The sequence below is a fragment of the Protomyctophum parallelum genome, assembly GCF_964188405.1.
Source record: "Protomyctophum parallelum genome assembly, chromosome: 21".
In the NCBI taxonomy this organism is placed as follows: Eukaryota; Metazoa; Chordata; class Actinopteri; order Myctophiformes; family Myctophidae; genus Protomyctophum; species Protomyctophum parallelum.
The window spans coordinates 17,315,405-17,341,915 of NC_139713.1; the positions used below are offsets into that span (position 1 = coordinate 17,315,405).

Consider the following 26,511-nt stretch of genomic DNA (forward strand, 5'->3'; position numbering starts at 1 on the left):
TACTAGTGAGGCTTTTTAGACTCAACAGCCGTGACAGCAAGCTGGCATAATAACTTAACTGCAGCGACGGCGTAATTCAGATTGCGTTACATCGGGTCACGTTTCTGGTAATCGTTGCTCTAGATTCTAGTGACTAGAGAACACATGGAACAGAGTACAGCATGACAGTTAGCTGATAACTCCATACCCTGAGGTGGCAGCAGTCTGTATCATGGCACGTGTAGCAGAGACCAGCTCCAAAGCAGAGATGACACTTTCACAATACCATGCAAAGAACAGACCTGCATCGTTTGGGAAGAATGTCCTTGTTAGGTAATTTGGGGAGAACTGTCATGACAATTGTTTAATATTATTGGCTCATAAATGTCTGGGCAAATATATGAATGAATAAGATTTGTAAGATTGTAACAAATTAAATTAAAACCGATGCAAATCTTGCAATCCAAGCTGGGTCATTACTGACTAATGTTTTCAATAGCGGCACTCGGAATACAAAGCATACAGTACATACTACTACAATTACCACTGGATTATATTCCACAATGGATATGTAGTTCTAACACTTTTAAAGCATAACGGAGATGGCATTTTACTTTTACTATTAGGATGTGTGCTAAACCTTTGACTATGGTTAGGTATAGTTATTTAAGAACATACAGCATAATTAAGCATTCAAATAAACTGCACATATTACAAAGACTACTGTACTTTCATCAAGACCGGTATTATTGAATAGCAGATTGCTCAAAGTTGACTGGTTAAATAACTTAACTTTAATGTTCAATCAATCAGTTTTACAGAGGCTATTCTCTATGCCTGGATGGGTTATTCACTGCACCACAATTTATTGGGAAGACAAAAAAAATACAAACTGGGCATTTTTACCCCACTCATGTCAATATGGACCATGGCAAGTTGTTAACAAGGTGCAACTTCCCATTGGCAGCCCATTCATCCAAACAGAAAAGTCCTATCTGATTGTATTACACAACGTCAAGCTCACTAACATTGCAGCTGTACGAAAAGCTTGAATTATCCTCTTTTTAAGTGTTTGTTTCATAAAAATCCACTTCAGACATGCTACTTTGTGTCCTTGCAGGTGATTCTGTTCCAAGTATTGCAGTTTGGAAGTGCTCGTTAGATATCACTCAACTTAGTGCGTAGTTGCGTACCACCTTTTTTTAATTTGCACATAATGCAAGAGGCAGCAGGACATTGCTTTACTGAAAACGAGTGCTTTCAAACTCTGATGGCAAGATGGCCGAGGTCTGCAAATGGTCAATTGTGCCCATCATGCTGGGTCTGTGCATCACTTAACTTAACTTAAGCGTGGTATTGGTAATGTGGATAATTGTCCTAGCCCTGTTTTTTCAGTCACAGAAGGGGAAAAGGAGAATGGACATCATCTGTGCCCATTTGCAGTTGGTTGCAAATTGCAATTAACACACACTTGATGAAAATTACACTTTAAATATCTGATTAGTGAGTTTCCTGCACCAATGCAGAATCGAGGAATAAAAAAGAATTGAGTACGCCAAACCTAGTTGAACACTTTAACTAGTCACTAGTTTTGCACATTTCATTTGCAATTGGTCTAATATATCACATCATTGGCATTCTTGGCTAGTTAGAATCTCCCTTATTCACTTACTTGCCCATCTTGTTTTTCATTTTGAATTCTTTCTGGCAATTTCCAGAATGTATCTATTCCAGGCTAGACATGGCTAGACATAAGGAGGTTGTGAGAGGATGTTTTCTTTGTTGTTGCCAAGTATGTGTTCTTTCCGGCTGACTCCTTCATGTTTGGAATTGTTTGCAATCAGTCCACGACATGTTTGTTTTGAAATATACTATACAGTAGAGGTGCTCTGATCAGGTACGTTGGTACCGATCAACAATTGTTTTTCTCACGGTCGGCCGATACAAATCTTGTGCGTATTCTGCGCAAGGGGAAAAAAATATTTCAAAGATTATGTCAAAACTGTTCGCGTGTGTTGCAAAGATGCAAAACCATAAAACCATATATCTGATTCTCCAGATCGGGTAAATTGCGATCACGGATCAAGTCTACATCTTAGTACACCGGCACTACCATTAGCCTATTGAGCCTAATATGGAAATACTGCACTTTCCAGTGAAACATTAGGATTTAGGAACAGGTCTTCTGTCTGTCATTCTTTAGGTGTTCTTTTTTACCTAGATCTTTTGGGTCAAGAATGTTCTTTTATTCTCCATTGTTCTGTAAAGCACTTTGAGCTGCATTTGATGTCATGAAAGGTGCTATACAAATAAAGTTTTATTATTATTATAAATGTTAGTCAAAACAACCAGTGCAGTCCTGTCTTCGTAATACCCCAACATATTAACTATCATGGCAATGACCACTACCTATATGTTGCAGGATACACAATCCAAAAAGTAAAACAAAACGTGTCACAGATAAGCTCTTAAGATTGGACAATTTCGTAGACTATTAGCCTAATGATGGAGAGTGAAAGTCCTAGCCGTAGCTGTACAAACGCAGTTAATATTTCAGTGTTCAACAGCTATTTTTGTTTATGACTCCTTTGGGTAATGTTTGCGCTCCTGGTGTCTTGTGTCAAGAAAACAAATATCACAACCCAAAGCTCTCTGGACTAAGAGGGATAGTTCAGATGATCCACCTAATTTTAAGCAACTGGAAAAGCATTATGCTTTATTGTTCTGTGAACTATGTATGATGAAAAGTGGCAAGTCATTTTCTAGGATCATTTAGACTGTGGCCATAATCGTTGAACATGTCTGTGGCCACTGGCCATGGGCCTTGAACAGACTACATTGGCTATATCGCATTCACTATTACATCCTGACATGGGTCAAAATAGTCATGGAATTGGAAGTAGCCTGAAGCTTCTCAGTGAAGTTAAACTCCACCTGACAAAGGTCAAGCTAGTTTAAGTTATCAAATGAATGGGAACGATGATAAATTGCAGTCGAGTCTCATTCTAGATGACCTCAAGCTGATCTCTTTAAATGTATCTGTGATTTAATCCGAATACAGTGGAGGGAGAATGCGTTTGGTTCTCTTCTGCTCAACCGACTATAGTCCACTCCACACACAAAAGGACAACTTTTGAAAAATCAGGTCTTCGAAGTAGCCTGGTGATGTAGTCCATTGTGGTGAGGTCAAGTTATGCACTGGCTTGAAGGAGGAGGGTTTTGGAATTGTGTTATTCAAACCTAGTCCGTCAGTGAACAAGGACGTCTTATGGCACTTTGGGCTGCCCTCCAGCCCTCAACAGTCCGGGATTGTATTTTGTTTTATAATGTTCCATTCATTTATCTCACCCATGTTCGACAGGCTTATGTGAGCAGAATTCAGAGGAACCCATTTGCCACTCGAATATGAATAAGCTCTATGCGGTCTGAAACAATTTATGTTGTTCTGTTGTCGGCAAGACAGTGACGACATTAAGTTTCATTTTAACAAGTCTGAGGCTGTCCATTTTGTAAATTTCTTCTTTTTATCACTTTGTCTGGCCAAGTAGTTTACTTTATTTATTTATTTAATTTCAATCAATACATATCGATGTAAATTAATATACTGAGTCTAAGACTATAAACTATCTAAGATGGGAGCTGTGGAGCAAATTGTCAATAAAAAGATATGGGCTTGGTTTTTTAGGTGTTCTTTTTGACCTAGATCTTTTGGGTCAAGAATATACAGCCCCATTGTGTTTTAGATATATCTGTAAAGATGATTCCTGCAGAGTCTGTTTCCCAGTCCTTTAATAGCAGCATGCCTGTATGGGACATGCAAGACCAGGCCATGGTTGGGAGGTGTCCTGTTTCAGTGGTGAACTAAATGTTACCCCTCCCCTCATAGACACCCTCCAGTCATTTCTGTACTATTGACAGAATGAAAGACAGGAGATTCCCTCTCATTATTCTCAGTCCTACAATGAAACCTCAAAAAATTCCTGTGTTTGGAATATAAGAGCAAAATAATTTCTAGCAGCGGATGTCTCTCACAACTGTAGCAAAACTGGTGTTAGGGCCGATTCATACTCCTATTTTAGAGCCGAATAAAAGTCTGTTCGGCTCTGTAGAGCCTACAATGTGACGTCATTTGAGGGGGGGTGGGGGGCTCTTCGGTGCTACTGAAAATTTCTGACGAGCCGAAATCATTTCGGCACTACAGCGCCGAAACAGCGGTAAAATATATAGAGTATGAATCGGCCCTTAGAGACTGCATTCACTAGTGGTAGCCAGACTGGAAACAGGGTTCCCTGCGGTTGATCAGAAAATCACAGATTTAATTAGTTTTACTGGCTGGTGATTTCACATGCTAAATGATACAGGTATGCTTTAGATTAGTAGGTAATAGTTCTCAAACTATTTCGTGCCAAGGACTCGCAAATGGATATATTTGGCCATGGACTCCCATCTGAAAATGTTTTGTGCCAGAGGGACCCCCAAAAAAAAAGTGACATACTCTGAGCTTGTACATCTGCAAATATGAAAAAATTGATACAGTGGTTAAAATGAGTCTGATTCTGTATTAACAAATCTAGCTGGCCCAAGGAGTGGCCCCACTGAGAACCACTGCTTTATGACTAGTTGGTATGTATCAATCACTACCCGTCCAGGACCATGTGATTCTATTTGTATCAAACATGCTCATGGTCTTTGTCTATGCAGCGGCAGTGTGCATTGTTCTGAGTTCATGCATGAACAAAAGTGTGCAGATTACACTGCATGGTGTGCCTCTTAACACTTCAGGGTGTAATTTCGGGAGTTTGAAATACAGACTAATCTCGATGGCATGAGCAATGAACGATCCAAGAAGACAAACTGTTATTTTGGAGCAGGGTCCTCTTAACCCCGGACTAGATTCCACACACCCATGACTGTAGAAGCAGAAGCAGCAGACGGCTCAGGGCGAGGGTCAAAAAAACGACCACTTTCTCAACCGAACGGCAACACTTAACAACGCTCGTCTCCAGAAAAGTGGAGTCGTTATGCGGCCGCAAAGCTACTGAAACCCTATGCTTTTGCTCACATCACGTTGTGAGCTTGTAGATCGGATATTTTCCACTTTTAAGTTAACATTTGTGTATGAAAAAAAAATATATATATACAGTGGAGGAAATAATTATTTTACCCCCTGCTGATTTTGTAAATTTGCCCTAATGCAAAGAAATGAGCGGCCTATAATTTTTTATGGTACTTTTATGTTACAAGATAGAGACAGAATATCAACAAAAAAGTCCAGAAAAAAACATTATATAAAGGTTATAAATTAAATTCCATTTGATCAGGTGAAATAAGTATTTGATCCCCAAGCACATCATGACTTAATACTTGGTGAGAAACCCTTGTTGGCAAGCACAGAAGTCAGACGTTTCTTGTAGTTGGTCACCAGGTTTGCACACACCTCAGGAGGAATTTTGGTCCACTCCTTTTTACAGATCCTCTCCAAATCCTGAAGGTTTCGAGGCTGTCGCTTGGCAACTCGAAGCTTCAGCTCCCTCCACAGATTTTCTATGGGATTAAGGTCTGGAGACTGGCTAGGCCACTCCATGACCTTAATGTGCTTCTTCTTGAGCCACTCCTTTGTTGCCTTGGCCGTATGTTTTGGGTCGTTGTCATGCTGGAAGACCCATCCACGACCCATCTTCAGTGCTCTGGTTGAGGGAAGGAGGTTCTTGTCCAAAATCTTACCATACATGGCCCCGTCCATCAACCCCACAACGCGGTGAAGTTGTCCTGTACCCTTGGCAGAGAAACACCCCCAAATCATAATATTCCCACCTCCATGCTTGACGGTGGGGATGGTGTTCTGGGGTTTGTATTCAGCATTCCTCTCCATCCAAACACGACGAGTCGAGTTGATGCCAAAGATTTCAATTTTGGTCTCATCTGACCACATCACCTTCTCCCAAGCCTTCCCAGAATCATTTAGGTGTTCATTGGCAAACTTCAGACGGGCCTGTACATGTGTCTTCTTGAGCAGGGGGACCTTGCGGGCACTTCAGGATTTCAATCCATTACGGCGTAATGTGTTTCCAATGGTTTTCATCCCCACCGTCAAGCATGGAGGTGGGAATATTATGCTTTGGGGGTGGACAGGACAACTTCACCGCATTGTGGGGTTGATGGACGGGGCCATGTACGGTAAGATTTTGGACAAGAACCTCAACCAGAGAACTGAAGATGGGTCATGGATGGGTCTTCCAGCATGACAACGACCCAAAACATACGGCCAAGGCAACAAAGGAGTGGCTCAAGAAGAAGCACATTAAGGTCATGGAGTGGCCTAGCCAGTCTCCAGACCTTAATCCCATAAAAAATCTGTGGAGGGAGCTGAAGCTTCGAGTTGCCAAGCGACAGCCTCGAAACCTTCAGGATTTGGAGAGGATCTGTAAAAAGGAGAGGACCAAAATTCCTCCTGAGGTGTGTGCAAACCTGGTGACCAACTACAAGAAACGTCTGACTTCTGTGCTTGCCAACAAGGGTTTCTCACCAAGTATTAAGTCATGATGTGCTTGGGGATCAAATACTTATTTCACCTGCTCAAATGGAATTTAATTTATAACCTTTATATAATGTTTTTTTCTGGACTTTTTTGTTGATATTCTGTCTGTCTGTTAACATACAAGTACCATAAAAATTATAGGCAGCTCATTTCTTTGTATTAGGGCAAATTTACAAAATCAGCAGGGGGTCAAATAATTATTTCCTCCACTGTATATATATATATCTTTTGAAAATCATTTTAAATAATATATAAAAATGGGGGTATTTATTTGTGACGCTTACAAATGTGTCCACACAACCCACAAATGGGTTCCGACCCACTGTTTGGGGGAAACGTGTTTTAGTAGATCTCAGCCTACTACCGTAGTACTGAATACAATTCATTCATTTGTGTGAGATTAAAAACACTTGAGACAAAGTTGCTACTTAAACTAGGCATTATAGGTAATTCACTCTTGTGAAATATACACTTTGACCTGCAGTGACCCTGGTATTAAAGCCATATTAAACGCTTGTTCTGTTGTTAAAGGGATTCAGCCAGTGTATAAGTAACAAAAAGCAGCACCAGTCTCTGAACAGAGGATGGTGGTGTGTGTGTGTGTGTGTGTGTGTGTGTGTGTGTGTGTGTGTGTGTGTGTGTGTGTGTGTGTGTGTGTGTGTGTGTGTGTGTGTGTGTGTGTGTGTGTGTGTGTGTGTGTGTGTGTGTGTGTGTGTGTGTGTGTGTGTGTGTGTGTACAAAAAAGCAATAATTTATATTCCAAAGCTGTGGTGCACCATATACAGCAGAGGTCAGCATGCAGGTGATCCCACAAAGCCCAATATCCAACCCAAACTCCAAGACAATTGGACAATTTCACAAGAAGGAACAGGAGAGTGATTTAGGTTGAGCTAAAAGGGTATCCAGAGAACTGGCCAGTGAGTACCAACTCACCGCGATTTAGTGCATATTAGTTTTACTTCACCTTCATTTAAATGTCATTGAATAGAGAGAGAGAGAGGATAGTTGTTTAGAGTTAACACTAGAGAAAGCAAAAAGGGGTGTAATCGATAGCTCTACGTACTACCTTTCCTACGTTTTTCTATTACTTTTGTCCACCAAATGCACCTGAGGGGAAGATTTGTTTTATTTGTGTCCCTGACTTTGTTTTTAGATTTTCTGTAGCTCATCTGACTCAGACACTGGTAGTCTGAAGGAGAAAGAAGGCCTAAAGGCACCTTGATTGTCAGAGTGAGAATTCAATTTAATTAAGCCAACGTGTGCGTCGTATTCATCATCATTTGGCCTACCGACTACTTGCTGTGGACCTGCATTTCAAACTTTGAATGGGCCGTGTTTTGAAACCGTTCTGTGGGTCATGGATGTTTACTTTATAATTTGATAGGATGCAGTGGAGACATAGGGTTCCAGGTCATGGCCTCGCTGCCAGTAACAAAGACCATGGCCTGGATTCCTACTTGCCAGTTGCCATGATATGGGATGCTTGAATGAGTACGTGCATGAATTTGTTTCTTCATGATTATATGATCATGGTAACGATATTAAAGTTGGTTTTCATTAGGCTATATAAACTGATCCTGATTTTAATTCTTAATTCATTGCTACCATCTTGTAAGGTTGAGTGATGTGCCATTTCTTTTTCCTATCGCCCATCGGCTGGCCGATGGATGATATATTCGTGTTGTACAAACATTGTGAGAACAGATCACTGCAGGTCGAAAAATGTAGTTTGTGAAACGAGTGAAGCAAGCTTCTTCTTCTTCCGCCAGACTTCTGTCTGGCGGAGTCGGGTTACTGTACATGGAGGCATAAGAATTTTACTCTGGGGGGGAGGGGGGAAATTGCCATGGTTGTATTTACTTGTAAATGTAATAATGGTGATAAATATGAACCATTTTAGCTGAGGACGCCCTATTACCCCCTCAAGGACCCCTGGGTGTCCCCACCCAGACCACACATTGAGAGCCACTGAAGCACTGAAGTACACACAAGCACACTGACTCACAAATTAACACATGTATGCGCATCTATGTGCATCTGTGTGTATACACACACACACACACACACACACTGTTGTCTTGACTCTGGACAACCGTGAATGATCAAACTCCTGTTGTCTTTTTTTTAGGATAGGATAATACTGTCTTTATTAATCCCCCAAGAGAAATTCAGGGTGTTATAGCAGCCCAGAATAAGACGCAACAATTTTTCGGGCAAGTGAACATGATATGACCTTTGGGCGAGTAGAATAATGCTTTGAAAGAGACCTCAGTGTCAACGCCTGCAGGAAGCATAATTGCCCATATTACGCATTCAGCCTTATTTGATTCATTTATTAGATCCCCCATTAGCTTACTGTGAGTCACAGCTGCTACTCTTCCTGGGGTCTTAAACATATCGTCATCAAACTTTTTTTTCCCATATTATTACATACATTCACATACAACATTCATCCAATACAACACAAAACAACTCATGTACAACAACACAGTACAATCCAATCTTCAGCATTGACAATAAAATAAATATACATTGTAATCATGGGATATATATTATAGCTCATATGCATCTCCTTCACATCTCTTTCTCTTTCCGTGGCTGCTTTCGGACGTTTGCACAGTTGTCTGGACAGCCATGGATGATCAAACTCGTCAGTGTCAGTTTTGTAGAAGGATGGGATAGGATTACACCTTAATTAAACACATTTCCCGCCATTCCTGTCTTTAGACGGGTTCAAAAGGTTATCACTTACCTGCCATACCCGTCTTGCGACGGGTTACGACACCCGTTTATGGCAGGCCTCTTACGGCACCCGCCTATGACCTGAAACGGCATCCATCTTGAAACGAACGAGGGAAAACAAAAGCAGTCGAAAAACGGTCATCCGATCTCCATAGAGTCCCATAATGGCCGATCTTCAGCAGAGTATATCTCGGAATTAATCCTCAGATTTGGTGAGATGAGGAAAAAAGTATGCTCTCAGGATGCCAATAAAAGGCTGGCGCATCGCTCCGGTTAGCATATTATCGTCTCGCATGCTAGTTTGGGACCCGATTGAGCGATGGACAGGATGCACTCTTACTTCCGGTTTAAGATCGGCGGTCGAAGGACCCGCGATTTGTAGTCATTTTGTAGTTTTTGCCTGGCAAGGGCTACTGAGGTGCCCGAAAACATGCCGGCAGGGAATGTGTTTTAATAACACCCCATTGGGGTAATTCAGCTACAAATAACTGCTGCTTCAAATGGCTTTATTGACATTGTCAACCAGTCAGTGTGAGGGAGGATTCAACGGTGAAGATGCCTCTGTCAAATGCCTCTGTGTCTCTGTCAAATACATTTTAATAGAATAGAGATTCATAGAAATAACACTATCATTATTATAAACATCGTATTATCATCTTGAATAGCAAGCTGCATGTGATGAATCAGAACTAGTAGGTGACTACTGCATGTTTGCAAGCGCACTGTGCCTCATAGTCTTACTCCTGCTAGATTGAGTTTGGAGGAACTGTTTGTATAGCCCCTACCCCCATTGTCAACCCAGTCAGCCAATAAGGAGGGATTACAGGGGGTTAAAATATTAAATGCATCAAAAGCTGCTCCAGTACCTCTGCTATTCTTCCTGTTTGCCAGTGGAGTGGACTAATTTCGAGGCTCTGAGCCTTGGACAGGGTTCCTGTGCATCTAGGAGTCGCTTCAAAATGTAATTTGTGTATTTTTAAGCAGATCACTCTCCTGGCTAGGATGTCTCTGGTACGCCCAGTATGGGAACTATTTGCAGTATCGAAGTACTAGCTAGGTTGTGATATTCCTTCCATGAAATTGCGATTTGTGAACACAAAAGGCAATAGTAGTGTGTTTAGATTGGTGTTTGGTATTGTCACTTATTTGTTTCTGATGGCGTCTGATAATGCGTTATGAATGAGGCAGAGGCACTGTAAACTATTACTGTTAGTTACTGTTACTGTTTCAGTGTTTCATTCATTTATGGAGTTGACATTACTCGAGTCGGCTACCCTGTGTATTTTTCTGTTTCTTTTTGTTGGCTGCAATCTCTGTTGAATGGGCAAATAGACTGGGATCAAGTCCACATACCTCCCATCGCATTAATATTAACCCATTTAGGCCTGACGTCGACATTTAAAAGATGTCTTCTAAATTCTGACAGTTTTCTGAAATACCTCATGTTTCTGTATCAGTGGTGCTCAATATTTCTTGTCAAGGACCCCAAAAACTATATGCAATTGGCCGCGGACCCCCATCTGAAAATACGTTATTCCAGGGACCTCTCGTAAGCAAAGCTTTGAGTGAAAAACCTTCGCTCTGAAAGAATGTATTTTCAAAACTACGAGCTTGTAGATCTGCTATTTTTCAATAGCTAAAGTGTAACATACGCACGAAGGGGTTCCCGGCGTCTAGAATGGGTTAATATCGGATCACATCATCAAAACGATCATCAGTGTCATGAGTCATGTCGCGGACAATGTGAATGAACAACCAGGTCAGGACACAGTGAAGGGAATGTGGAAACCCTTGATCGTCTGTGTAATCCACACATTTAAACGCTATTTATGAGCAGATAATCTTAGTTGCACCGTCCGGCATTGCTGTTGTGGAACTGTCTTTATTAATACGTTTTAACAAAACATTGCTATATTACATGCTGCCTGCTAGATGATTAACAAGCGAGTCGGGAGGGCATGGCCAGTCGGCCACACATGGTCAGCACCACTTTCAGAACGGTCCGTTTGTGCACAGCAGTGTGACAACCAGTGTGTTTCCCCAAGACCCTCGTCCTCATTCCTCACACAGGCAGGCGTGACACGGATAGCGAGAGTAATGCTTTGGTACTACAAGTCGACTTCAAGTTAGTCACACCACAAGTTCACAGCAGGGCCTGGGTCATCAATGTGTCTGTGGCAAGACTTGGCCTTGTCTGTGGCAAATTTTAGATTTTTTTTTTAGTGGTGCAACCACTCCTATGGACAGCTATGTATGTGTGTGTCCCTGGGTCCCTGGCTGGGTCTGTCTGTCGAGCACGAAAATAGCGTTTGGTTGGTTTTCACAACCAAGTGTCACTGTTGCGCAGCCACACACACACACCGAGAGAGAGAGAGATTGACAGCGTGTAGTATGCACAACAGCATGATAGTCATAGCTGATTGGCCAACTGTTCTGTAGCATACATTTGTTTACTTTAGCAGTCATATTAGCATGCTTTATAGCTATGTAAATGCCAAACAGTGGTGAACTACTCTATTGAGCGGCTTACACACGGCTGCAGCAAATGAAATAACCAGCCTGAGTGAAGCAATGAGAGGGAAGAGGAGGAGAGCCTCTGTGCACAGCGCTGCTCTGGGTGTAAGCACACTTACACGAGCGGCAAAAAGCCGCTCGTGTAAGTATATGAACCTTTATTGAGAAAGGATATCCCCTTGAGATGTATCATCTCGTTTTCGAGGGGGTCCAGCAACATACAGCAAATACAATACAAGACAATACAAGTACATTCATACATAATCGAGGACAAAACAAACAACAAAGAAAGCTCTCCCAAAAACGAAGTGTCTCGGAAGACAGCAGGCAGCAGGCAACTCGGTCATTGGATCTCTCTCTCTCTCTCTCTCTCTCTCTCTCTCTCTCTCTCTCTCTCTCTCTCTCTCTCTCTCTCTCTCTCTCTCTCTCTCTCTCTCTCTCTCTCTCTCTGTGATCGTGATCGTCCTTTAGGAGGAAAATCGGAACTGTACGACTGTCTGTTTAATAATCATAATTCTCTTATCTTTTCAGGGCATACTCCTTGGTTGATTCCAGCCAGGTGTCCACCTTCCTCATCTCCATTCTTCTCATCGTCTATGGCAGCTTCAGGTGAGTCCATAATACTGATAGTAGGTCAGTCACGGGGGTCAACTTTGAGGAAGAACATATAATCTTGTTTCCACTGGGACAGGACCTTGGAAAACATTGGGGGGGAGGGGTGTTCTAAAACAGAGGTCTGCAACCTTTTTTCACATGAATTGCCATGTTTTCATTTTTGTGATAGTCAGTTTGCCATATATAATCATGACACCACATCAAAATTAAATCTTCCCAAATTATTTTGATTGTCCATAGGATGCACATAACCTTAGAAATATTTTCTTTCACATCAGGATGCAATAATGACCATTAACCCATTTTGGGTTTTTGGTGTTTTAAGCATTATGTTTTATGCTTTAGCTGTTGAAAAATAGCAGATCTACAAGCTCATAGCGCCGCACCGAGTGCCGCGCTATGAACTTGTAGGTCTGCTATTTTTGAAAAATCGTGAAAATGTGGCACAAATCTTTGAATATATTTATACTAGAATTTCGCGGCCGCTCCGCGGCCGCTCATCCCAGAGTTACTTTGCCGCGCACTATGGGAAGAAGGAAATTGCGGGAGTTGACTCCACATGTAGTAACGGATGGGTTATTAGTTATTATTATGTGTCCTTATTAGTGTAGTGTAGTGTAGTCAACACGTTATGGCTCATACACACTGCCCGGTATTTGCTCCGATTATGCTGTCGGGGAGCATTTTTGGCGCTGGCCGACAAAACCCCTGATCTGACGTTACTGGTAGATCGTGATCTACCTTTTGGGCACCGCTTAACTCAACCTTTTTTGTCCCAGGGCACTTTTCATAGCCTAAAAATCTCGGGGCACACCTAGATATACGGTTTGTGTACACTGTATATATACCGGTGTGTATATATATATAGTAAATATATATATATTATATTATATATATATAATATATATATAAATATATATACATATAGAATATTAGTGGTCCATGACATGAAATCTTTTGAGAACCACTGCTGTAAAACAACATTGGACAATGATGTTTGACAGTCAGCAATAGTGTTGCTTATTCTAGATTTATTTTCTGACTTGATCTGGCCTGTTAACATTTTCATAGACCTGGTTGCTTGTTTCCCTCTCAGTCAATGTGGCAACCCTGGTCAATGCCGTGTTGACTGTTCTGTATGATGATTTAGCTTAGCACACAACAGCTTGGAGGATGCAGCAGGCTGATGCCGTCATGTTTAACAGTATTTTGCGCAATTTATGTCCCCGAATTTATGGATATGGACTTATGGCTCCATCGCTGCCTCTTTCTTTAGTAGAAGTAGAAATTTAACGTGTTGCTGACTGTTTACCTCCCTCTCACACACACACACACACACACACACACACACACACACACACACACAGCTGACGTCCTCTCCCACCGACGTCAGCTGTTCATTTATCTCCTTATTCATACACGCTTTGAGCTGAGAGAAGCTATAAAGCGCATTTTAAATATGACAATGCTGTATATATATCAGCTGCACAGTTCAGGCAAGTGTCTGTGGCATATGTAACTTTAACAAAATAGGTTTGACAGCTTAAATCCACGCGGCAGTGTTGTGTGTGTGTGGGACACGCGGTAGTGTTGTGTGTGTGTGTGTGTGTGTGTGTGTGTGTGTGTGTGTGTGTGTGTGTGTGTGTGTGTGTGTGTGTGTGTGTGTGTGTGTGTGTGTGTGTGTGTGTGTGTGTGTGTGTGTGTGTGTGTGCGCGTGCAATCAGAAGTACTGGCAGTAGCGAAATAACAAACGCGATCTGTCTAATCGTAGTAGTTAGGCACAAACCAAGTAGTTTCTAAGAACAATGTTAATGTAACTAAGACATTCGCTGAGCGACCTATATTTTAAATACAGAGATTTAGAAGGAATAAGCGAAATGGTGAGGCGACTATAGGTAAGGTTTCTCTGCGGAGTGCGGAGATCCATAGGGGAGATCACATTACAGCAGCCAAAGAGGGAGGGGGGGGGCTGAGAGCTAGTGACAGGTGTGGCTTGGTTGAGTTGGTTGAGTTTTCATTGGCTAGTGGCCACATCTGTATGGGCACATCTTTTATGGGCACATCTTTTCATTGGCTAGTGGCACATATTTTGCGCCACGTGACAACTTCTCCAATATAGAATAGATATATATTCTTTCAGAGCGAACGTTTTTAACTCCAATCTTTGCTTCTGGGGTGTCCCTGGAACAACATATTTTCAGATGGGGGGCGGCGGCCAAATACATATAATTCTAGGGGTCCTTGACATGAGAACCACTGACATAGAAACATAGGTTTTTCAGAAAAACTGTCATGTTTTAGAAGATATTTGTAGAATCGAACTTAGGTCTAAATGGGTTAAACTCGGAGCAATAACCCACCTATCTCCGGGAATCCCTCCCCAGTCATGAGTTAAGAGTTTGAATCAACGTACAATTATGTGCAGGATGTAATTTGTAGATGTGAGTGGACCTAATTTAACTGACTAAACCTTTTTGGAACGAAAAGAAAAAACTTCTCTGTCTCACACTTAGAATGGGTACATTTCAAACGAAAGCACAAGTCTATGCAAAAACTGCTACTTTGTGGACAAAACCACGAAAAGCACAAGACTCGTTTACATCAGGCTCCACCATTTTCAATTCATAACAATTAAAGACGTACAAATATACACTTCTATGAAAAAACAGGAAATCATCATATTGCTGCTCTTTGAGAGCAGTTTTGAAGGAGTCAGGGGATTCACATATCTTAATGGCTTTTGGTAGGGGGTTCCACATTTTAGTGGCATAGGAGCATGTGGTTTGTTGAACTCCGTCTGGTGTTGTGAGTGTGGACTTTATTGACATTAAGGACAGGTCCGTATACATGGGTATCTTTGTGGTGTAGCAAATCTTCTGGACCAGCCCCATTGCAAGATGCTGTACTCTGTCGTCAACTCTAGGCCATTCCAGCCCATCAAAATGGGGAGTGAGGCCAAGTAGTAGCCTGACCAGTTTGCTTTAGGATGTCTGGAGCCTTGTTTTAAGGGCCTTTTGAGGTGCTGTGGTACCAAGAGGTGCATGGCTGCATGCATAGTCCAAGAAGACTTGTACGAGGGCTCCTGTTGGGGTCTTCAAGGTGTTTTTGTTGACCAGGGAGGAGATCTTGTACAGGAATCTTGTTCTTTGGTTGCCTTTTTTTTGGTGGTCATTTTATCACAGGAAAGATTTGCCTCCAGGATGGAACCTAGGTAGGTAATTTGAAATGTCTATGGTAATCTGTACGTGTGATAATATTGTCACCCACTTTAACTGAGAAGCCGTCTGCCTTGCTGAGATTACTATTTTGATCCAAAGGGAATGGATTCAGTTTTTCCCTGGTATAAAGATAATTTGTTATCGGCGAGCCAGGTTACATAATGTAAGATGTTTTAACCCATTTTGAGCGTGAACCCCTTTTGGTTTTAGCATTATGCTTTAGCTATTGAAAAATGGCAGATCTGTAAACTCAAAGCGTGCCACCGAGTGGCGCGCTACAAGCTTGTAGGTCTGCTATTTTTTTTAAGTCGAAGAACGACTGACATAGAAACATAGCTTTTTCAGAAAACTGTCAGGATGTAGAAGTAATTTTTAGAATCTGATCTCAGGTCAAAATGTTTTAAATTGAATGAGCTCGTAACAGACTTGAGTTGCAACAATGCTGACCCATGACTTGACTTGCGGCTGGACTGCTTCTGACTCAATATGACGGTCAGTAACTTGACCATATTTGTCCTTCAAAATCCCGAGCAGTAGTTTTCTGTTTTGTTTCGTTACTTAGCATAATGCTCAATTTCCCAATCTCAAGCCCAGTCCATCCGCATTGCTCTGCTTTTCTGCAGCGTTTGAAAGGTAACTATGGTAACAAGCTTTGCCCTGCCAGACTGGTGTGGATATGCTTAATGGGGGTGTTTAACAGTGAGCACCCCTAACCCTTAATGTTGTTGAATAAGTAGTGAAATGATCATTAATCAGGGATCAAATCCAGTAAAAACAATTGAGGTCCCTATTGCTACCCAAGCATAAATTCGGTAACAAAGCCTATTATCTATGGGCTATCTATGGGCTTTGAACTTTGAATTTAGGAGTCCAATTGCTAGAGCAGCTCAAATAACACTTTCTTAATGTTGAAAATGAGTACGGAAATGTGATTAGCTAGTTAATGTTCTGTGCTTGTACTGATTCATATCATTATCGTGTAGAAACCTTGTATCCATATTTAATCTTTTTGTTTTGTTTTCATGAATGAATGCCCAATTTTATACTTCATATACTGTCATATAACAGTATCACGCAAAAGTGGTGAAAATAGCCGATAAATGATTATAGATTTTATTTGGACGAAAGAAATATGCCCAAAATTGGGGCACCTGCTTACAAGCTATATCTCTGAGAAATATGGGAGGGGATGGACCCCTCCCCTACTGGGCGGGGTTTTTCCTTACTGGGAGGGGTTTTTCATTTACATGAGTTGGGTAGACTCTGTAGTAGACTCTGGAAAAGCATTCCAGCAGCCAGCTCGTAGCATGGCTCGTTAGGCAATAGATTTTCAATCCATATCTCCTGGATTCAAATCCTGCTCCCACCATCATTTTTGTGTACACCGCAAACAACTATATATTTTTTTTTTTTGCGGATAAAGTAAAGTTTGCTTTGGTCCGACATGCGATGCGTCGGGGTTGGGGTTTGTTTTGGGGTAGGGTTAGTAATAGTAATGTCCGACATACAGAACATGTTCAACTTCACCCACATGCGCTGCGTCGTGCTTGCGGTTATGGTTGGGTTAGGGTTAGTAATAGTAATGTCCGACACCCAAAGTGACTACTGGGCTGGGCTTGCATGGATGCATGTTCCAACCCCTAGTATGTCTGTCAGAAGCAGTTGAGGGCTGAAAACACCCACGTGCGCACGGCTTTCGCCCTGGTGAAGTCAAAATTCTTTATGTACAGAAGATGAAACGGTGGGTGACTGAGCCACGGTCTGCATTTTGTTGTTCATACTTTTTCATTCTCATGAATAATTAACCTTATTACTAAGACCTCTCCCAATGTCCACTATTCCGATAAGTCCACAAACTTCTGAATCATGTTAATTACGTTAATTAGTTTCATCTGCAGATATCTACAGTACAATATATTGTCAACTTTGAGATTACCACAAAAACATCACCTTTCTCAAAATGCACCTTTCTCAAAATGCAACTTAAATAATCAATATTACTTGGTCAGAGTGGTAAAACGGTCTTGGGGAGAAGAAATAAACATGTGCCAAGTGCTAAACAGGAAATAAGAACTACATATCTTGTAGATTCTCTTGCAGATGTGTCAGTCAGCTCAGCTCCCACAGTGGACAGTTGTCTTTAATGTTAAAGTCAGCTCCCACAGTGGACAGTTCTTAAAGTTGACATTGCAACACAGTTCTGTTGACGGCATCACGGCACAGTACCACACCTGTTTCAACTGTTTGGCCTACAATATGCAAACATAAATTCCGATTAAGGTTGTCTAGATTAGGACCCGGAGAGACAATGGGAGTGGCCGACCTACACAAGATTTGTCCCCATTAATTTGACAATGTTGACAATTTGCGCTAATGTTGACAAATGCTGTTCCTGTTCAAGGGGTAATTCATGCTGTATTTTGTGCGATAGGGTAGACTCGACCTACTGTATATTGAACTGGTCCAGGGATTAATAGGGAATGGTTGGAGATATTAGATAAACCTATTAATCTCTGGTGGTTAGGGAGGTCGAGAACCAAAGCAAGATGCATGATTCGTTGCTGTCGGGAGGAAACCTCAGTCATAACCTTTTGATTTTTGTTGGCATAAATCGGTGCTATTGAACACCCTTTACGTCTGTGTGTTGTTTCGAAAATATTGAACCAATGGAAAGTAGTAAAAAGTGCTTTGGACAAAACCTCTTTAACTCCATTGGACCCTCTAAATGTCTGCTAAAGCAACTAACTCCACCACCTCTCCCCCTCTCAAGGAAGTAATTGACAATATATAAAGGTACAACACCAACTTTGATGAGGCTGTATTGCTTTGTTTAAAAAATATATGGTTTTCCTGAAAAATTTATATTTTTCCTTTCCTGAAAAATGAACATTTTGGAGTTATGAGGTTTCCTCCCGACAGCAATGAAATAAATGTGTGTTGTAGGTCTCTTTGATTTTCCATGTCATGTCAATAGGAGTGACCACTGACCAGTCTGCCTGGCTAGGGTCCAGGAGCCTCAGACCTTGGATAAATAATCACTAGTATCCCGCACCGCTACTCCTCAGCAGTGGTTCTCAAACATTTTCATGTCGAGGTCGGACCTCCAAATCGATCACGTATCTGGCCAGTGGCCATGGATCATCCCCATAAGAGAAGATTTTTCAAAAAACATTTGAAAAGAGCAGATCTCCAAGCTCACAATATGCCGTGAAGGCACGCAATGTGAGCTTGTGGATATTATTTTAGAATAGCCATACAATACTGCATGTGTTTTGGACACCTCGGGGTCCTCAGACTAGCTTTTATCCTCAAAATAGCTTTTATACTTTGTGTTTAACAACTTAAACCCAAGCATTCATATTCTGGGGTAAACATTCACCAAAAATAGCAGATCTACAAGATGTCACAATGTGGCATGTTGTGAGCTCGTAGATCTGCTATTTTTGGTGAAGAGACTTGGTGCCTACATTAAACCAAGTGCAGTTTAACTTGGGTCCGTTTTACTCTTAAAGGGTAAGACCACTTTTTTTGAGGTTGTGTAGTTACTTTGCCATGATGCAACTCCAAATGTGGACAAGAAATAAAAAATGACTGCTCCAGTGATTAGAAATTGATAATTCAAAATATGCTCCTCATTGACTTACATTGTAGCTAAAACAGCTCTCAAAGTCACTATTTTAGTACGTAAACAGACAAATCAGACAATATAGAGCATCACCAAAACTCATGTGGTTTTATTTTTTCATAAAAATGTTAGATTCCTGTTGATTTTACTATTAGATAGATAGATAGATACTTTATTGATCCCCAAGGGGAAATTCAGGTTATCCCAAAGCTCGTACAGGCATGTTAGTTAAAAAACACATCACAAAAGCAGGGGAATACATGTTAAAGACTAAGCGGGAATAAACATGAAAGGCATTAAAAAGCATTTAAAAGGTGACAGTGGGGATGATTAAAAATCCTTTGTTATTGCACTCAGGCCCATAAATAACTAAAAATCTAAAAAACCTCAGTCCAGTTCATAGACCTAGCGGCTGGCCTTCGAATTGAAGAGCCTAATAGCTGTTGGTACAAAAGTTCTCTTGAAGATCTGGATCCAGATCCACGGATCCAGTCCGTATTTTCTTCCCAATAAAATGTACAAATCAACAGGAAGATAAAATTTTTATGAAAAAATAAAACCACATTTTTGGTGATGCTCTATATTGTCTGAATCAACATTGTTGTCTCCACCAGGCCGAAGGCATGGGGGGAGAGTATGTTTTGCACTCCGTCCGTCCGTCCGTGTGTCCGTGTGTCCGTCCGTGTGTGTGTCCGTGAGCAGCTAATCTCGGCCAACGTTAACCCGGTCGATGCACACACACTCCCTGGATGCCAACGATGAACCTCTGCCCCAAACTTTCCAGAACGGCCTGTTATAGCGCCACCAGGAGGCCGCTTTGTGCGAAACAAGTTTTTGCACAGTACACCTACAGATTTTGTCCAAACATCACGCAAATTGGTACACAGTCTCTCTAGAGCCATTCAACGAAACGGGTCTTTCAGATTTCTCACACTCCATCCTGATTGGTTAAGATTGGCTTCCAAAGTTCACAGGAGTGCTCATTTTCAAACAAAATGCTGCAAATCATGAACACATCGCGTGATTTCCGTGAAATTGTGCACGCACATTCCCACTAGGCCGAGGAAGAAATGCCACATGAACAATTTCAACTCAGCCTCAAGGTGGCGCTATAACTGGCCGAAAAGTGTTTTTACCTCTAACTGCACGGATCTGTGGATAACTTTGTATGCCAACTCCCTAGTTTACTTTTGTTGCCCTTTTATCCAACCACCAGATGAAGGCAAGCTGCAATGTCCTACATTCCTATCCTGGTGGAGACCTGTGCCCAGAAGGGCACTTTTTCTAGTTTGTGTTTGTTTACGTACTACAAGAGTGACTTTGAGAGCTGTTTTAGCTACAATGTAAGTCAATGAGGAGCATATTTTGAATTATCAATTTCTAATCACTGGAGCAGTTATTTTTTATTTCTTGTCCACATTTGGAGTTGCATCATGGCAAAGTAACTACACAACCCAAACCTCAAAAAAAGTGGTCTTACCCTTTAAGTATAAAGGGTTTATGTTTTTTACTTACAAGTGACATTGATACATTTAAAAACTATTATCAAAGTTTTCTCGTGCACCCAGTGCCCGAGAATACTTGCATCACGGCAACCTAGGGGTGCCACTTTGCGAAGACCCACTCACAGTTACCATAACAATGATTTTTCTTCAAACCGTGCCTTCCACAGTAACATTTTCCTGTGCAATTTTTTTTATTGTGGAAATTGGCAGAGAAATTGGATTTGGAAGAATTCACTGTGCTTAGAGTATTCCAGTGGATCCACCCTGAAACAGAGGTCACAAGTGTTATTCCTGTGATTTAAATTCAATCCATGATGTCATCAGGAGACACAACCTGGACCTGCTCCATTTAGATTTACAGTGACTACGGAGAGGTCGTGCAGGCGTTTGTAGGTGGTTTGACCGTAATGTAACCTCCTTCTGATCAGCGTTGGGATCTATTGCACGCAGTTTGTTGTTTTTGTCGACTAAAACGAAAAATGTCCGACTGACAATTTCGTCAACAAATAAAAACTAGACTAAAATGTTAGGCAGGGACTAGTGGACAAGAGATCCACATTTTACACTTGGTTGCATGCTGAAAATAGCCGATCTACAAGCTCACAACGCTTTGCGATGTGTTGTGAGCTTGTAGATCGGCTATTTTCAGCATGTGTGTAGGTGGTGTGTGTCTCCAGCTAATCGCGCAAACTGACACCCATCGGCAGTTTCAGCACCATATTTCTCATACACGTGCTGCCAAATTATTTTTCACATCACATTATTGTTACTTTTTTGTGCGAGACTTTTCACATTTATTGAATTAATAATCTCAGATCCTCTGTCCCTCTATATTTGGATGGAATAGCTATTGACTACATGACTTGAAATTGTGACCGCATTACGGTCCAAAATGAATGTGTGTGTGAGCTCGAAATACAAACACCAAATCAGAAGAAAAACATACTAAAATAGCAGTGATTTCTATATTTTCGGACTTGTATTTTATTGCAGACAGTATGAACACAACACAAGTTATATTATGTATTGCAGACAGTATGAACACAACACAATATGTGATACTTGTATGTTCAACTTAATTTCATTTCTGCCATTCAGGCCTGCAACTAGGGCAGGGCAATATGTCAATATTGTGATATGAGACTAGATATCGTCTGGGATCTTTGCATATTGTATTGTGCTATGACAAGTGTTGTCTTTTCCTGGATTGAATTACTCTACCCTTATTTTATACTTTCAAGAATTGTGAAATATTTTTGAAAATGTTTGACAATTCTTGAAAGTATAAAATGAGCAAGAATTGCGTCAATGAGGGTTTTATTTAGAAGTGTACGACTGAAAGTCCCATTTGTTTTTGCAGTGTGGCACCACTAGTTTCCTAGTGGAAAACCTTTGCTCTGAAAGTGACACACACAAACCCCATTGCCCACAAGGAGCAGCTCTGCTTCTCTGTGCGCTTGAAGCAAAGGAAAGGAACGATGACAAGTATACCACACTGTAGAAACATTATGAGAAGAGACGATTAAAGGAGAATAATTGGCATGTAACGGTGTGTAACATACCGAGTATATGACTAACTAGAGAATGTACACAGAAAGGGACAAGACCTGAGGACGATTCTACAAATGCCTACTAAATCCTGATGGTTTTCTGAAAAACCTATGTTTCTATGTCAGTTCTTATGGATTTTTCATGTCAAGCACCCCAAAAATGATATGAATTTGGCCGCCGACCCCCATCTGAAAATATGTTGTTCCAGAGACCCCCCCAGAAGCAAACCTTTGAGTTAAAAACGTTCGCTCTGAAAGAATATATATTCAAAGATTTGCGCCACATTTTCACGATTAAAAAAAATAAATTGCTAAAGCATAACATAATGGTTAAAACACCAGAAGGGGTTCTCGCCCAGAATGGGTTAGACTTGTAAAAATAAACGCTTATTTCCGGGTAGAATACAAGGCGGTTGGGACGGTAAAGTATTTACCACTTTGTAATGTTCTCTGTTCTCTGGCTTTCACGACACTGAAAATGCATTTAGGGACATTTAGGACTTGATGAGGACGATCAGGTGAAGGAGTATTACAGGCGGAATTGTGTCCCATTATTCCTGCACACAAGTCTTTAGGTGTGCAACAGTATGACGTCTTTGTCGCATTTAGCTTTTTTGAAATGCACAACACATTATCTGTTGGACAGGTCGGGACTGCTGGAAGGCTAGTCCAGCATCCTTGAACCTTTTCTTCCACAGTCGGGGTTTGATGTGTAAAAAAAAAAGAGTCATGGAGTTGACTTTTCATTGCAGTTCACTTTTGCTGCATGTCGCTCATACTTGCTTCTCAAGTGATTGATGTCACATGATGTAGCTAATATCTAAAATGACATGCTGCTCATGTTGCAGCATTGGGAGTGAGCAGGGTTTGCCTCTGCATGTTTCCTAACCCATACTGCACACCCGCTTTGAATGTTATAATCAAGAATATGTCTGTGATCAGAAGCTTGGAATGGAGCCAATATGTGATAATCAAGAAACGCGGAGGGAGCGCTTGCTTTTTTGTGACCATGACCGTCACCATGAAGGGAGGCGTGCCGTCCCTGGTGGCCTTGGCTTGAGCCACTTGAGGTACTGCCGAGCGAGTCGCTGTGCCGAGCGTTGCGACGGCCACCAGGGCCAACTCTGCGCCGTTCGCGTTGCACAGAATAGTAAATATTACCCCCCCCCCCCCTACTTTCCATGCCCCCGACATGTCTGCACCGTCCTGGGCGCACTCCCGAGTGAAAACAGCCGAGTGCCATCGCTGAAGACAACGTCAGTATGGCCAATATGACCATGATATGCCAACGTCTTTGTCCTTAAATAGTTGTGACTTGACTTGCAACTTGCTCACGATGACCTGCTGTTTGACTTGGATTTGCACTGAATGACGTAAAATCAATGACTTCTAGACTTTATGTCTAAAGCATCCATGTATCCTCCATTAGTATACACATCTAGGGGTGCAACAGTTAAACTAAATACATTTTCTTTTTCAGAAATTGTTGAGCTTGTACTTGTACGACTATATCGACTATTATCTGTATTTCTTCACGACACCGGTACAAAGAAGTATAAATAGAGATTAAGTAGTTCATCAGACTGATCAATTCGTTATATTATTTGTTGAATCTAGACCGGTGCCCGGGCGTAGAGCCAGGGCTCGAAATTTACTTTACCAGTGCTGCCAATTTCAAAATGAAGGAGCATCAGAAAAGAATTAGGAGCACCCACCAAAATCTAAGGAGCACCAATATGTAATCGATATTTTCTTACATTCATAAAAACAATAATATAACCGTGTGATTTACAAAATGCATGCCAGAATTTAAAATGTAGTGTCCAGACTTTGTCCCTCATCCATCCATCCATCCATCTCTTCATAGAGACCGAGGCATCAAACATCTCAATTTGAGGACACTCTAGTCTACACTGATTCCGGCCAGTCACATCACCTGTTTTCTTTTTCTTTGTTTTGTGTTTTTCACCTTCATAGCCTTTTTAGATCATATAATTAGAATTTCGAATATAAAATAATTTCGATGTAAAACATGGCATTCATAGCTATGCCTATTCACTTCTAATCAGTGGTGGAAAGATTACTCTAATGTTTTAAAAGTATCAATACTGCTGCTATGTAGAAACACCAGTCTGCTATTCTCCCTCCCTCTCTCTCCCTCCCTCTCTCTCTCTCTCTCTCCCTCCCTCTCTCTCTCTCATTCCCTCTCTCTCTCTTGCATGCGCGCGCACACACGCACGGCGTCGGTCCGCCTCCTTGTCTTTACCGTAGCACTAGCTGGCTAGAGGCTCCAGTCTTTTCTGAATCTGAACGCTTGAAATAACGTACTTTCTGACACATGGTGAAGTCGCGAGCTGAGGCGCTCTGGAATGTGAGCGATGCAGCGCTCAACGTTGTCCTGTATCGTTGTGTCAAAGAGTACACACTTTACACGTTGGTTTGTTAGCATCAAGTGTTAGTGCAGCTAGCAGACAGGAGCAGTGCAGTGGAGTTGGATGTCAGAGAGCGCCCGTTTTCTACAATCGATCGTTGTAGCCAGGCGCACCACAGTAATTATTTGTAGTGGCAGTGCTCCCAAATATATTTTTAGTTCGCAAAGATTAGAATTCAGGCCCATTTGCGATATGGAGTGTTGTGATGTCAGGTATGCCCAAATATGGAGTGTTGTGATGTCAGGTATGCCCAAATATGGAGTGTTGTGATGTCAGAACAGGCCAGCTCCATATGGACCCTGGGCAGGGGCCCTGTCAAGAGGCCGGGCAGAGGCTTTTTGTAGCGCTTCTGGACAACCGTGGGTCTGCCCGGCTCGACACCGGGCACTGCACTCCCTGTGGGGGTGTGGAACGCGTGTGTCGCAAACGGTTCTCTAATTACGTGCAATTCAGCCGTACTCACGTACAGACAGACAGACGTACAGACAGATGTGGTGCATTTATAGATGGATATATTAAACGTGCCTCCTGATTGTTCGATTAATACAGCATGTCATCGATAGAATAATTGCTAAGAAAGTAATTGGAAGTCGCAGCCCTATTCACATCGTTGCCTCATGACAACAGCGGGGGACAGAGTGGCATTCCGACATGCCGCCATTCCGACTACGCGGCTTCCGCGTCGGAATAGTGGGCTTCGGTGTGTGTGTGTGTGTGTGTGTGTGTGTGTGTGTGTGTGTGTAACCCAACAGTTGGTGTTCGGTTCATAATGAACGTCGCTGTTGTCCAGCACCTCACCATTCTGTCGTGTCTCCTCCTTAATGCAGATCATTAAACATGGATTGTGAGAACCAGGAGAAGGACAAGGACGGTAATCCCATACCGGGGTTCAACTCGAACAACAACAGTGAGTGTTACATACATGGTGAGAAACAACAACGTTCGGGCGTACAGCATTTACACGGATGGATGAATATTACTGTAAAAGGGAACGGAGAAAAAACAAAAACAAAGCCGTTGCTGATCATGTATTTTCCAGATAATGAATGTGTACGAAGTTGGATTGGGATTTGCTCTCATTTCCTGCCTAGGAACTTTTTTGGTAGCTGCCAAAGTCGTCAGGATTAAGTACCAATGGGGGGGAAAATAGAGCACCAAAGTGGTAATGTTCCCTAGCAACCCTTCTAAAACGCAACCTACTGTACATGATATGTGTGGCTCTTCGCCGGGCTCGTCCGTTGACCACCAAATTGCACCGTATTGTCAGATATCGAGTCGGTGATCTAATTATGTGAAGTTTCATGGCCTTGTGTTGTGATTTGACGACGATGCAGTGTATTGGACCATTGGCAGAAGGATTGTCATACATGTCATGTATGCACAGGCAGTCGTCCTCATTAAAACTAATTGGACAACCATGCCAGAGTGATGGTATAATATAGAGGAGACGTAGCACCCTATCAGCGTAGAATGGGACGGTATGAAATCGTAAGACAACCATAGACTTGTATTGATGTTGCTAGTGTCACTGCTTCATGAGGCGGTGTATGGCACATTGCTTACAACATTAGGAAGTAAAGTGTGATATATATATATATATACACACACACACACACACATGCCTAGTTACATACTTTTGTTTCAGTTAAAAGTGTCATTACATGTGACAGTTTTCCTACTGTGTACTGTATGTCAGAACTTATAGATATATACAAATCCCCTTCCAAAGAGATGGGAGCCACCATGTCTTGTTAGACAGAACCAAATTCTCTGCAGCAGCACCTTTAAAACGT

General features: G+C 41.7%; 1 protein-coding gene across 4 annotated transcripts in view; it reads left to right on the plus strand.

The window, feature by feature from the left end:
* Positions 1-26,511, plus strand: part of sppl3 (signal peptide peptidase 3) — a 45,297-nt gene that overhangs the window by 5,641 nt on the left and 13,145 nt on the right. For 2 of the 4 annotated variants that reach the window (XM_083793779.1, XM_083793780.1), the window contains exons 2-3: positions 12,305-12,382; positions 25,546-25,643. In XM_083793779.1, the coding sequence (XP_083649905.1) occupies positions 12,305-12,382; positions 25,546-25,643 (176 nt within the window). The remainder of the gene's footprint in view (positions 1-12,304; positions 12,383-25,545; positions 25,644-26,511) is intronic. The other 2 variants (XM_083793781.1, XM_083793782.1) reach the window with 1 other exon arrangement.